Source organism: Equus przewalskii, chromosome 29 (assembly GCF_037783145.1).
Source record: "Equus przewalskii isolate Varuska chromosome 29, EquPr2, whole genome shotgun sequence".
In the NCBI taxonomy this organism is placed as follows: Eukaryota; Metazoa; Chordata; class Mammalia; order Perissodactyla; family Equidae; genus Equus; species Equus przewalskii.
In genome coordinates this window covers 27562301-27577594 of record NC_091859.1, presented here as the reverse complement: position 1 = coordinate 27577594, position 15294 = coordinate 27562301, and the positions used below count along the sequence as shown (strand labels likewise).

At 40.4% G+C, this 15294-nt stretch overlaps 1 protein-coding gene across 3 annotated transcripts in view; it reads left to right on the top strand.

Moving 5' to 3' along the window:
• C29H12orf42 (chromosome 29 C12orf42 homolog) overlaps positions 1-15294 on the top strand; it is a 164975-nt gene that overhangs the window by 65238 nt on the left and 84443 nt on the right. For all 3 annotated transcript variants that reach the window (XM_070599694.1, XM_070599695.1, XM_008526301.2), the window contains one exon: positions 5542-5610. In XM_070599694.1, the coding sequence (XP_070455795.1) occupies positions 5542-5610 (69 nt within the window). The remainder of the gene's footprint in view (positions 1-5541; positions 5611-15294) is intronic.

Here is a 15294-nt window from a genome sequence, read left to right as displayed (position 1 = left end):
TGAAATACTCATGGGGGACCCCAAAACACTGGGAAAGCACACAGCCTTTACAAGTAGGCAGACTTCTGTCGGAATCTCAACACCACCACTTACTTAGTGATATTGCTTTGGGCTGTCATTAAATTCTTGTGCTTCAGATTTCTCATCTACAAAATAACGGTAAAAACAGTCCCCTCTCAGGAGTCCTTTGCTGGAGGATTCGGTGGAGAATTAATTAAGGATTCCAGGGACACATCTACCATTTTGCCTGGACTAAGAGCGTTCTCCCGGTCTAGACATTTTCCCAAGCTGATCCTCTGCTAACGACGCTTACTTCCTTTGCTTCAATGAGGTATTTTTTGCTCAAGCTTCAAGGTTCAACATCTCTTCCAAGAAGCATTTCCGGATACTTCTAACTTGTCCTAGTATTCTTCTCCTTAGTTCTGGGTAGGAGCTCCCCTGGTACCCTGTGCATCCTTTCATTACAACTTTTATCCTGCTGTGTTGTCATTGTACTGGGGAAGCATTAGGGGGATTACGCCTCATTTATTTTTACATCCTCAGTGCTTAACGTAGTACATGGCATATTGGTAATTATTTGGCAAACTGAATTGTCTGGATTTCAGCAACTGGAGAAGCAGATAAAAAGCTATGGCAGCTGGGATGCACATATTAAGGAGTAATGGTGACTAAACCACTTCCTTGTATATTTCATTTCTAATGGGTATTCATTCCTCTGTTGCTTAATTTCTGGTCCATTAAACTTTCCAGGTTTCTTCTTGGAGAGGAAGTGATCTATTTCCAAGGCTTTAGTTACCTCTGGTCTTAACCGTACTACCTCTTTAAAGCAACTACGTACTACAAAGACCCGTAGGGCAGTAGTACCTTGCTGAATGCAGCTTGGGAGCTTGTTATAAAAGCACAATCTCAGGGCCCACTCTAGACCTCCTGAATCAGGATCTGCATTTTAAGTAGTTTCCCAAGTGATTCAAATGCACTATAACACGGAAGAAGCAGGGAATTAGTAGCAGGTGCCTTTAAGAGTAGCGTATTTCCTGAATTTCCTGTTATATAAATATATTTGTCTATGAAGACTCAGGCAAAGGTATCAAGACTGTTACAAAGAGAATCAAACAGTACACTGGTATATTGACGAGGTCTTGGTCAAAATAAGAAAGTAATTTTCTGACCCAGAAAACCTCAAATGAAGCACTCCATACTAAATTAGAACGAGTTAGACAATCCAAATCGTTAAAATGGTTTCAAAGAAGTGAGAAATGAGTTTTTCAACTTAATGTCTTAATCCTCTGCTTGGAAATAACATGTTTATCTTTTTAGAGAGAGACTACATCTCTCGGAAGAAAGGCATACACCCCATCACAGCAAACACATTTTTTATCTGGTAGCAGTTAAATGACCTGAGCGAGGATTTCAAAAGCTTGCTCCTGGTTTCCGTTTTCTGTTCCAATCCCCAGGCAAAGCAAGTATTTGCTTTTTAGCAGAGTTGATACCCAAGCCCTTTGCCAATGTTTCCACAGAGCCAGCTGCCCTTCATAGATCCCCCTGGGAACCTTTCTTTCGGTAACTAACCCTCAAGCACCTACACCCCCTATTTGCAAAGATATTTCTCATATAGGAAGGGCCCATGAATCTTCAGATCTCTTTGAGGAGGATGCTCAAACTCCGGTTTAGAAAACTTTGTCCCTTGGCTCAGATCCCTGGGCTTATCTGAAGACTAGCTCCTCCAGCCCAGCCATCCTCTTATTGCCCTAAGAAAGAAAAAAGTAAGAAAAAATCCAAAAAGCAACTCTGTAGTATTTCCTGGCTAACTATTGCAGAACTGAAAATTCCAAGAAAATATATCTGTCATCCTGAAAGCTTCATTGGATGTTGTACGTATTGTGGCCACACGACATTTTGTATTCGCTTCTTCTACTCCTTCACCAGTTCAGTAACAATATTTTCCTGGAGGTCTCTTTTTTTTTGAGGAAGATTAGCCCTTAGCTAACATCTGCTGCCAATTCTCCTCTTTTTGCTGAGGAAGACTGGCCCTGAACTAACATCTGTGCCCATCTTCCTCTCCTTTATATGTGGGCTGCCTACCACAGTACGGCGTGCCAGGCGGTGCCATGTCCCTACCCGGGATCCAAACCAGGGATCCCCGGGTTGCAGAGGCGGAATGTGCGCACTTAAGCGCTACGCCACCTGGCTGGCCCCTGGAGGTCTCCTTTTTTTTTTAATCTGCAACAGCATCTCTCTCTCTCCTCCTTCTTCAAAAAGGAGTCCCTGAATGTGCTTAATGACTGACTTTTCATGCCATGTGCTAAATCGAATAAAAGGCTATATGTCAAGCACCCGTCTGGAGAACCAAATTGCAAAATGGCAGCGACACGGACTTGGTAACTACTGATGTGGAGTGACTGTCCAAGCACCGGATTGTGGATTCAGTTTTTACTCTTCACACGTTTCCTAGACAGTTCAAGTATGTAGACGCTGTGTGTGCCCGTGTTCATGTGCATGCGTGTGCATGCCCGTGTGTGTGCAAACAGAACAAAAACTTGAACTCTCCAGCGCATGCACCACCTGTTTTCACATCATTGTTGTTACAAAAGGGTTTTTTCTTTCCTTCTTTTTAATTAGCTGAGCTGTCCTATTTTTGAGTAACTTGCCTCTTCTCTAACATATGGGCTGTAACCGTATTTCTTTTCATTAAACCTGGGTCTTATTGTCATTTATACCATACTTTTCCTTTCTCTTTCATTTTGAAAGAAAGAGAGGTTTCTCTATTATTTTAGAGCAAAGCACCTCTGGTTTATGTGGCGACTCTTGTGGCTTTCTAAATGCACTTGATTTAGCTTTCAATGTGTAATTACTGCCAAACAAGTTAATTGCTTTATAAGTGTCCAAAATTCCCTGGTTTAATTTTGCTTTCATTTACCAACCTTCATTATACATCCACTGTTCAACATAAACACAAATGATTGTTAATGAATGCCTAATGCCATATTCATTAGAAAATCAGGTTAATGACTGGCAATGAATATCCCAGCTACTTTATTCTTTCCAGCCTCCTTTTTTCTTTTTTGCTTGTTGATTACAATAGCTTTTTTGTTTACAAAGAAATTCTACGTGCATGCTTAAAAGTTCAAGATAAGGCTTTTCTAAGGAATTAGATAACCTCAGTCTCTGAGTCTTCTTTCCTCTTGCAGGTGACTTTACTCTTTAGAAAGAGTCTCCTATTAAAATGAAAGTCAGAATACACATGATTTCCTTGGACTATTGGCTACCATGAAAACTTATTGTTTGCAGAGCAGAAATCTCAGAACTTCTATGTACAGATGTTCAGATGGCGCACTGAACAAACTTAGGAGGCGTTGTTTGCATTACACTCTGTGAAAGATGCTATCCAGTTGTGCCATCTACAAGCGGTATAGCTTTGAGAAATCTCTACTGAAATAAGAAATGTGTTACAGCAGTGTAGTTTGGGACAGCATTCCGTGCTTGGTGCTCACCACCCTGGGTGGGGGTTGTCTACTCGGAAGACATCCAAATGTGTGAAGGTACATGGTTGGAGTGATGCAGGAAATCCGCTGAGGAAGAGGACTGGCATGCACATGATGGAGATGGACCTGGCTCTCCACCTGGTGATTCTTGCTCGTAAATGAGATTCCTTCCCTTGCCTGCAGACATGGGGTTGCTTTCCCACAAACCTGGAGCTGGATTTTGAAGACTTGTGTGTGCTGGTAACTGGACAGAGGAGTGGAACACGGAGTCCAGACTCTGAAATTTGATCACTGGCTTGTCCCTACACGCTTGTATGGTCTTGAGCAGTTTCCTCATCCACCAAATGAGAATATTGGTGATTTAGTATTCCTTCCAGTTCTTAGACTCTGTGACTCCTTTTGGGATCATGGGAGAGTCCACCAGCATTCTTTAAACCCATTGATTGGATGCTTACCATGTGGCCCAGCACAGAGTTGATGTCAGGGGTACTGTGTAAAAGACACATTTCCTGACTTCATGGGAAGACACCTAAGTGTGGCCCCCATGCCCCTAGCTGTACCTGCCAGGCAGTACAAGTGTGGCACATTTACAGTACCACTAATTTCAGTGCTCTGAAATCTTTTTATACTCCTCAATAGTTTCCTCCAGATCCTAGTAATTTTAGCTTTCTTCTTCCATCTGGAATTTCCTTCTACTTCTCTAGTCACATTCCTTCAGTCCTGATACTTTGATTCAAGAGATGTCATTGTCTCTTGCAGTTTTGTCTCTTTTTGGGGGTTCTCTTGTCCATCAGCCAAGTCGATGTAATCTGTCCTCCTTGGCTCCACGTATGTCTATACCCCATGTGTCTTCCCTTCATCACCTTTAGTATCACTGAAATTTTACCTTTATTTGTGCAATTCTTTGGTTACTATCTCCTGCTTTAGACTCTAACCACCTTGAGGAAAGCAAGTCGTAGACTCGTCATTGTTTTTCTGATATCTAGACATATGCTCATATCCTGGTCACAGGCCTATTGGGGTCCCTCCTTCATGATACCAGGCTCCCCAGGTCAATAAAAGGCTGAGGCACGATTTAGCAAATGTTGACTGACAAAAAGTCAAGACCTTGACGATTGCGGCCAACCAAACAAATAAAAGGTGTCAAATTGAAAAGCGGAAGTATGAAAGTAAATCCTGATATTGAGGTTTGATATTTTAAGTAAAATTACAAGATTCCCTACCCCTGTTGCATCCTCAGCGGTGCCTTTTCTGATGTCCCTGAATGGACCTATTGTAGGTATTGTAGATTTGCATCAGTCAGGTTCCTGTTACGATAATTCTGCGTAACAAACAACTTCAAAATCAGTGGCTTTCAACAAGCAGCATGTGTTCTATGCACGTTCCCTGGTCTGTGTGTTGGCCATGGCTCAGTTGGGCTCAGTTAGGATTGCCTCAAGGCTCTGGGTTAGATTCAAGTCTATTACATTTGTCTCCTTGTTGTGGGACCAGTGGTGACCTGGGGCATGTTTTTTCCCTTTCTGAGACAGAAACAAAAGAGGCCAAGCCATACCCCTCATGTACAATTAAGGCTCTGCTCACGTCATGTGTGCGAACATGGCAGTGACCAAAGCAAGTCACGGGGCCTAGTGCAGCATCAACGGGACAAAGAAACACACTTCATCTATTCAGGTGGAAGGTACTTCAAAGCCACGTGGCAAAGGGTCTAAATGTTTAATTCTATTTCATCCCAATACATCACAGTGGTCTAAAAAGACTCTGTCTCTCTCATTCATTAATTTGTCACATTTGAAGTTTTGCATTTATTTATATGATTCTTTAGTTACCACCTGCATCTTCTTTGCACTCTTGAGGGTGGGAATTGTATCTGTCTGGCCTCACCATTGTTTCCCTAGCACCTGGGACAGTGTTCTGGACAATATCAGGTAATCTGTGAATTAACAGACATTGGTTGAATGAATCAGCTTCTGAGCTGGCTAAAAAATCACCTCAGGAATGGAAATACATTTTTGTGAGAATTATTGATGTGATAGTAAATGCCTTGTTTCAAATCTTTCAGAAATACCCTTGCTATATTCCTATTGTGAGGAGCGCAACCCTCTGGGAGAGAAGCATATCTCGTGCAAATGTGAGTAAGCAGAATGTTCCTGTGTAGGACTGCGTCCATAATGTCATCTTTTTGGGTTCAGTTGCTTGAAACATAAGATTTGTTCTTTGTTTTTTTTTTTTTACTTTATAGCTGGTGAAAGATTTATTTTTTAAATTTCAGAATCGAAAGAATGTTAAAAGACATTTTCCATAGAACCTTGGATCTCTTAGAGTCACACTACCCTTTTACCCTTTATACACAGATTTGTACACTGAGAAAAAAAATGTATCATTCACTTGATGAACAATAGAAATCACAGTACATCAGGTGTCTTTGCAGTGTTTGTATGTGGCACTACATAGAGAAACTAGGATAAGAATTTCATCGTAGTATAATCAATAGAAGTAAATCACTGAGTTCACCCAGCAAAAGGCTGACCTGTTAGTAATGTTCTCTCCACATCTTACCTTCTGCTCCCTGGCTGCTAATGATCTCCTCTTGCTGAGGATGTCAGCCAAAGTGAATGTTTTTCACTACAATGTGCGTATGCATGTCTGTAAATGACTGTGATGTGCGCATGGAGATGGTCGCCATGGCTGGCCCGTCCAGTTGTCATGGAGCTGTGGTAGCTTCCCAGGTTTAGTCCCACCAAAGCTTTGTTTACAAAAGCAGGATTAGGGGGGAAAAAAAAACCCTTTCAGCCAACACTGACATTTACATCCTAAGAGCTCTAATTGCCTTCATTTCCTTCCTATTTACCATGAAGGGAATGGCAATGTCCTTTAGAGAGGACCACAGAGCACAGAGACACTGACGAAATCAGAAAGTCCCAAGCACACGGGGAGTGGGTGATTCTACCTTTGTCTTCTATGGTCTCTACTTTCCAAAATTTGTGAGCAGGATTGCTCCAAATTCCTGCTTGCTGAAAAGTAGCATATGGTGACTGGAAATAGAATTCAAGAACAGAAATCAAGAGATGTGGAAAATCACATTTTAAGATTAAAGAAAAAGGCCAACCGTGGGAAGAAGAAAAACATGACCTAGTTGAAAAACATGACCTGGTTTTCTAACTGTTTTCATACTGCGAAAGAACAGGAATATACTAAATAAGGCGACACGAGAGCCTGCTCCATTAGACATCTTTCCATTTGGACTTCACTGAATTGACCTTTTACGAATCCTTCCAACTAACGGATCCCATGACTCCCAGCATGGACTGTGTTGAGGAGGAACAGACCCCAGTGAAGTTCCCTTATTGCTGCCATTCAGCCATTAGTACATTAAGGGCCTGAGAAGGTAAAGCTTCATGAAGGGGGACCACAGGCCCATTCACTTGGTGAGAAATGACGCAGGCGACGTGAGAATTGTACGTTGCTAATTGGCTTACACTTCAGCGATATAATGCCTCTCAAGCTTACAGACAAGTGCCACCAGGGTGCCTGCCACCCCTTTCCTGTGTCAGCTGAGGTGAGGACTGGGAAGCAAGTATAGTCCTATGTGACATCAGGACCTTGGCACCAGCTGGGTCCTCTTTCAAATTGTTTCATTTTCTCCTTTTTCTCTTCTCCCTTCCTTCTCCTTCTCTTTCTCTTTCTGTGTTTGTGTGACTTTGGAGGAATTAAAGACCAGGACTAAAAATTTTAAGATGTATATCTTTAGAAGACTTTCATGTTGTTATTGTTTAAGGTATATTGACTATTATATATGTTATTACATATTATATATTGCATATTATGCCTCCTCCATCATATATTATATAGAACATATTTTACATAATGTTAGACGTCATGTATAATACATAACCATATATTATATATCAAATGACCCATATCATGTGTGTGTATATTCCAATATTATACATTATATATTGTATTTACTGGCCACCTATGGTGGTGAGGAGGCTGTTCTAAAAGCAATAGTAAAGAAAAGATCTTTGCCTTCTAGGAGCCTATCATATAGTGAGGAACATAAATAATGAAAAATAAGCAAAAAAATAAATAATGTAATTGCAAGTAATGGAAACTACAGTGCTGTGAAAAAGATAAATTGGGGTAACGAGGTCGAGGGTGTTGTGGGTGGCAAGGAAGTTGCTGCTTTAGCTAGAGTAGGGTTGTCTGGGAAGGCCTTTTTGAAGAAGTGATCTTTGAACCTAGTCCAGAACTATGGGAAGAAGACAACCAGGTAAAGTTCTGGTTGCTAGAAAGTTCTTAAGGCAGAAAGAACAGCCTGAGACAGATCGGGCCTAGCACATTTAAGAGTGGACAGAATGTTAGTGCAGCTGAAAGTGGAGAGCAGTAGAGTGGATGGAGCATGGGCAGGGTCCAGATCACATAGGGCCTGTGCCCACTGAAAGGAATTTAGCTTCCAGTTGCAAAGCAGAAGCTACAATGAGGGTTTATTTTATAGCAGGGGATGAAATGATCTGATTTACTCTGTAAGAGGTTCACTGAATGCTGTATGCAGGATAAATTTTTGGGAAATAAGGGACCTTGAGTCTCATTAGGAAGTTATTAGAATATTCCAATGACAGGAGATGGTGGCTAGGACCAGGTTCATCAAGTGAGTGGGAGGTGGTCAGATATGAGAAGTATTTTTGAGGTAGAGCTGATAGGATATCATAATGGGTTGGATGTGGGGTGTGAAGAAAAGAGTCATCAAGAAGGACTTTTGGGTTTTTGGCCTAAAAAACTGGGGTGGATGGTGGTGGAGGTGTGGAAATCTTGAGAATAGATTTTTGGTGGAGATCATCACTAGTTGTGCTCAGAGAATGTTAAGCTTGAAATGCTCAGTGCTTAACATCTTGTTAGTCAGAACTTAGTCTTATGGTCAGACCTAGCTGTAAGAGAGGTTGGGAAAGGTCCGTTAACCGGGCACACTATGACCTCAAACTAGGGTTCTGTTACAAAGGATGAGAAAAGAATGGATGTTGGGGTAGGTGACTAACCATATCTGCTACAGAAATCAATCATAAAAATATCACCCAAAATATGGTTGCCAAAAAAAAATTACTTCAAAATGACTCATGGGTCAAAGAAGAAATAATGGTGAAAAGGAGAAAAATACTCAGAATTAAATGATAATAATAATTTTGAAAATGTGGGGTACAGCTAAAGTGGTTCTTAGAGGTGAATTTATGCCTTAAATCTTATATTAGGGAAAAACAAAAGTTGAAAGTTAAAGAGCTAAGCACTCAACTTAAGGGTGAATTATTGAAACAACAGAATAAATTCAAAGGAAGCAAAAAGAAGAAACTAATCAAAGTAAGAGAAGAAATCATCAAAATAGAAAACAAAATACAATTAGAGATAATCAACAAAAGCCAAAAGTTTGTTATTGGAGGGAGTGAATAAAATAGACAAGCTCAGTAATGCTGATCAATAAAAAAAAAAAGGAGAAATAGTATTATGAATGAAAAGGGAAATGTAAGTACAAATACAGTGGAGACTTAGAAGATCAAGAGAATGCTGTGAAAAACTTACATCAACAAATTAAAACACCACTGAATCAACATTCAGAAATTTCCATTCCTTCAAAAATAGCATGCCAAGAGAGTTTTGTAGCTGAGTTTTATTAAAATTTCAAACATCAGATAATTCCTATAGAGAAAGAGAAAAAGCCACCTTAGTTATTTTTTGTAGTTAGTAAAACCTTGAAAATAAAATGGGATAAACTATGGATCAATCTCACTTACGTGAATATTAAGTTCTGGCAAAATCAAATTCAGCAATGTATACAATAAAATGCCTCATAACCAAGTAGGATTTACTCTGGGGATGCACGAATAGTTTACCATCAAAAAATCAGGGTGAATCTTCCTCAGCAAAAAACCCACAAAACAACAACAACAAAACAGTCAACAGAAAAAAACAGATTTAATAGTGAGCCTTTGGAAGCATTTCTGTTAAAGTAAGGGAAAACAAGAATGTTTACTATTAATGCTTCTGTTCAACAATGTTCTGGAGACCCAAAGCAATGAAACAGAAGAAAAGGAAAAGAGGTACAAGAATTGGAGAAAGGAGAACAATAGTGATTACATACCTTAAAAATGATCTCCAAATTATTAAAACATAAATTATTAACACCAAAACTGTAAATTGATTTGGAATAAATCTAAAAAGATATTTGTAAGACGCATATATGGAGAAAAGTACTGAACATTACTTAAGGATATAAGGGAGGTTCCGAATAAAGGAAAAGATACTATGCTAAAGATGAGAAGACAATAGTGGTATTTTGGTGAAGTTAAAGAGGTGATCCTACGAGTTATATGGAAGATAAAGGACTATCAGTAGATAAAATACTTACGAAGAACAAAATGTGTGAACTTGTCCTACCAGATATAAAAACTTTCTATAAAGCTATAATAATAAGACAATGAGCTGTTGACTCAAGAATAGGCCAATGGAACATAATGGAATATGAAAATCTGATCTGTGAAAGAAGGGACATTGGCTACTGATGGAAAGGAAGGACTATCTAATAAACGGTGCTTGGACAATTGGCTATCCCTGCAGAAAAATGGTGAAATTGAATGTTTCCCTCACACCATATAGAAAAGTAAATTTTGGGTGAGTTTAAGACCTAAATGTGAAAGGAATAAATTTTAGAGAAAATAAAAATATTTTTATGACCTTAAACCCTTAGGAAGGATTTCTGAAACAAGGCATGCAAATCACAAACTTTAAAAGTATATTGAGGGGCTGGCTCCGTGGCCGGGTGGTTAAGTTCGCACGCTCTGCTGTGGCGGCCCAGGGTTCAGATCCCGGGTGCGGACATGGCACTACTCATCAGGCCACACTGAGGTAGCATCCCACATCCCACAACTAGAAGGACCTGCAACTAAGATATACAACTGTTTACGGGGGGGCGGGGGGGGGCAGGGAGGGGTGGTTTCGGAAGGTAAAGCAGACAAAAAAAAAGAAGATTGGCAACAGTTAGCTCAGGTGCCAATCTTAAAAAAAAAAAAGTATATTGATAAATTTTACTACATTAAAATTAAAAAATTTTATTCACCAATATTTATAACAAAAGCAGAAAGACAAGTTGCAAGTTAACAATAAATATTTGGAAAGCAAATCCTAACAAGGGACTGGTATCTACAATTTACAGAGAATTCCTACCAGTTAGTAAGAGAAAGATAGGTAACTGGGTAGAAAAACGAGCGAAAGATATGAATTGACAATTCACAGAGACGAAACCTGAACATCCAATAAATGTGTAAACACATGTTTAGGCTTACCAGTGTTGAGGGAAGTGCAGATAAAAACCACAATGAAAGACCACTTCATATTCAGCAATTGACATAAATTGACAAGTCTGATGATAGGTGTTGGCAAGTGTGTAGAGAAATGAGAAGTCTTATACACTGCTGCAGAATTACTTTGGAGAGTATTTTCATGATCTAACATAGTTGTAGAATGCAAACACCTTTGACTCAACAATTTCCCCCAATGTATGAAATTAGAGACTATGTGTACTCAAGTAGACACATAGAATAATATTTCTGTTGCATTGATTTTTTTTAAACTTTTTTTTGCTAAGGAAGATTAGCCCTGAGCTAACATCTGTTGCCAATCTTCCTCCGCTTTATATGCGGGTTGCTGCCACAATAGGGCTGATGAGTGGTGTTGAGTCACCACCACAACATGGCTGACGAGTGGTGTAGGTCTGTGCCCAGGATCCGAACCCGTGAACCCAGACCACCGAAGTGGAGCACACCGAAATTACCCACTACACCATGGGGGCGGCCCCCTGTTGCATTGATTTTTGATAACAGAAAGTCAAATGACATACAAGTCCATTAACAGAATGGATAAATACACTGTGGTATATTTATACAATGGATTATTGCAAGTCGTTTAAAGCGATGAATTAAAGCTACATATACCATCGAGGATAAATCTAAATAACCTGATGCCGAGTGGAAAACTAAAGTTACAGAATTAATTACCTGCTTAGTGTGACAGACATTGTCATTTAGGGATAAATTTACATGTCTTTGCTTTCTCTTCCCAGTTTAGAGTCATTTGAGACACAGGCACAGAAATCAGACAGATGGTGGTAAAAATATATTCCAGGTTGAAGCTGGATTGAAAGACTTTGTAATGTTTCCAAAAATATAAATAGGTCATATCATTGTTCTGCTTACAAACCTCCAATGGGCTTTGATTTCTCTCGCAATAAAATCCATAGTCTTCATTATGGCTCCCAGACCCTAGACTGTCTGGCCCCCGCTGCCTGCCTAGTTTTGCTGTTCATCCTTTTCTCTCCAGCTTCTCACTGTTCCAGCCCTCCAAGCACACTTCCCTCCTAGGCCCTTTGCACTTACTCTTCTGCTTACCTGGAATGCACCTTGCTCCCTCCCTTCTTTCAAGTCTCAGCTTCACTTGCCTCAGAACTGGTAGAACCTGGTCTGGTGGGACATCCAGGACTGGAGCTCTCCCAATAAATGGATTTGGAATTACTCACCAGCTAGTCTGTGCCCAAGGATCTAAAACAATGGTGCCCAAATTTTAACTGCAAACTCCTAACAATGAAAAAAAATGAGTGCCTATCTTAATTATATTTATTTATATATACAAACTACTGTCTTCATTAGAATGCTAGAAAATATATTATAATGAATTTATAAATTATAAATATATATAAAATACATATCCCATCAAATTTAAAAATAGATGAGACAAAATAGGAGTGAATATTTTTTCATGTCTAATCTTGATGATTTCATACTATTTTTGCTTTGAGGAAGATTGGCCCTGAGCTAACATCTGTGCCCATCTTCCTCTACTTTATATGTGGGACGCCTGCCACAGCATGGCTTGATAAGTGAGGCGTAGGTCCCTGACCGGGATCCGAACCAGCGAGCCCTGGGCTGTTAAAGCAAAGCACACGAACTTAACTGCATGTGCCACTGGGTTGGCTCCATGATTTCATACTATTTTAATTAATATGTCAAGAAATGTTATACACAAGGGTTATTGTTAATAATAGTAGATATAAAGTCTTTATATATGTAGTCTTTATAAAGTCTTTTTAGTAAATTTCAAATATCTTGGCCAACTTCCTGACAACTCACTTGAGATCATTCTTTTTTACCTTGTAATGTGGCAGAGGAAGATATTATGCTAGAGAAGTGCCAACTCAAACATTTGCTTCAATTGATCAATTCAACAAATATTGATTCAGGGCCTGCTATATGCTAAAATGTAAGCCCCGTAAAGGCAGGGCCTGGGCTGTCTGTCTCACTTTTGGTTGTCTCCCCAGCTCCCCTTAAGATGCCCAGGACATGGTAGATGTTCACTCGGTATTTGCTGAGTAAATGAATGAATGAATGAGCTGGACACTCTGAAGGAGCTGGAGGTATCCTGGTGAGCCTCTGTCTCTGCTTTTCTATTGCTGAGTTTAGCTGTTGTTTCTGGAATGACCTTGCTTTGCTCCAGAGGCTTCCGCATCTGTACCTCTGCTCCAACAGGTCTTGTTTCCTGGCACGTGGCCCCACACTGGATTGGATTTGCTCTGCCATGATTTGGAGTCAGACTCAGTAGTTGGGCCCCTCCTCGAGGCATTGGATGGAAAGGGGATTCTGTCTGTATCTTGCAATGAGCTTGGCACTAACTCCATCCCTTCAGTGTCTCCTTTCCCTTTGTTCTGCTAAAGACTTTCCTGACAGCATCGTTGGGAAACAATTGTTAGTATTTGTAGAAAACAGTACATTGCTTTCTGGAAAGTATGCTTTCAAGTAGGTCCACATTTCAAATACATAGCCAAATCAGCGATTATACATTAAACATGTGTTTTAAAGTTATGTGCCATTCAAGGCTTACATACAAGCTGTGGTAGTTTAACATGGGGAAATACAGCAGAGCTGGTCATAAACAGGTTAGTAACCTTGGAATGCACCCTTTCCACAGCACGTATTAAAATTGGCATTTGAGGGGCCAGCCCTGTGGTGTAGAGGTTAAATTCGGGTGATCTCTGCTTTGGCTGCCTGGGTTCAGGGGTTCGGATCCCGGACGTGGACCTACACCACTCGTCAGCCATACTGTGGTGGCAACCCACGTATAAAGTGGAGGAAGATTGGCACAGATATTAGCTCAGGGCTAAACTTCCTCAAGCCAAAAAAAAAAAAAAAAGAGAGACAGAGAGAGGAAGATTGGCAACAGGTGTTAGCTCAAGGCTAATCTTCCTCAGCAGAAAAACAAAAAACAACCTCTCCCCAAAAAAACCAGGTATCTGAAAGAGTGACCCAGGAGGCAGCTGCGCCGTGGGTGATCTAAGGACTGTACGAAGAAGGGTCAGTGTAGGGCGGGTCATGAAACTTGTGGCCTAGAAAAGAGCGTTGTTTTCGAGGCAGGTGTAAGTGAGTTCGATTTGGGCAGGAAGGCATTTTCAGACCTTTCATGAGTGAGTAATCTGAGAAGTGAAGTGTGTTCATCTCAGCACGCTCATTCTCCACCTCCTCTGTGATTCAGCAGGGGATTAATCCTGCTGTGGCTGATGGTGTGGGGACACATTTTATATTCAACTAAGTGCTTCTGCAGACATTTAAGTATGGCCTCTGAAAGATTTGAGAAATGTTTGGCTTTTCTAACATCTACTATGAAAGTCTGAAAGAAAAAGAGGGGAATGGCCATTCACTTTGGCCTCAAACTAATAATAATTGGCCCAGATGATAACCGGCAAGTCAGTGACCTACAGAAATGATACAAGGGGCACATGTGCATCCCTGGAGGAGGTCCCAGTAGGGACTCTGCTGATCTCCAGGAATTTGCTCTGCTTAGAATCATAAAGCATAGAGCTGGAAAAGGGTGCATTTCAGAGCTGGAAGTATAGGCATTAGCTGTGAATAAACATCATAGGTTTTGCTTTCTAAAAGACCTGGGTTCTTATCTGGTTTAAATGAGTTAACAAGCGTTAGATGTTTACTCATTCAACAAATTGTATTAAGAGCAATGTATACCAGGCATTCTTTCAGGCATAGAGCAGTGAACAAAATAAAAGACCTTGACCTCATGGAGATTCCATTCCAGTGTGAGAGCCAGACAACAAGAAGACAGATCAGAAAGTGGAAATTCCTGTACAGAAAGAGTAGGGTAAGATGATGGGGGGATGTGCCGTGGTTGATAGTGTATCAAATAGGATTCTTATTTACAAACGACAGAAGCTGACTCTAGTTGATTGGTGAGAAAAGGGACCGAGCAAGATAAGATTGGGTGGTTCACAGAATCATCGGGAGGGCCAGGGGACAACACCCAAGGGTAAGGTTCCTGGATCAGTGACTCAAAGGACACTACAGAACTGATCTGCTACCTGCTACCACCTGCCACCACCTCCACCACTGAGAATAAGATGCCACAGCTTGCACTGCTGTCACTTCTGTGCCAGACACTCAAACTTGCAGCTTCATCTACTGGCAGAAATAGAAAGAGCATGCTGCCCTTTCCTCATGTGTTACTACTTCATGAGTCTGGCTGCTGATGCCAGTGCCTGGGCATTAACAGTATCCACTCCACAGATTTATTTCAAGATTAAATGAGTTAGCACTAATAAAAAAAAAAATCAGCAAAATTATAGGAAAGAAAATCAACACACAAAAATCAGCTGTGTTTCTGTACACTAGCAATGAGCAATCTAAAAAGGAAATTAAGAAAACAATTCTATTTATAATAGCATAAAAGAGAATAAAATACTTAGGAATAAATTTAACCAAGGAAGCGAAGG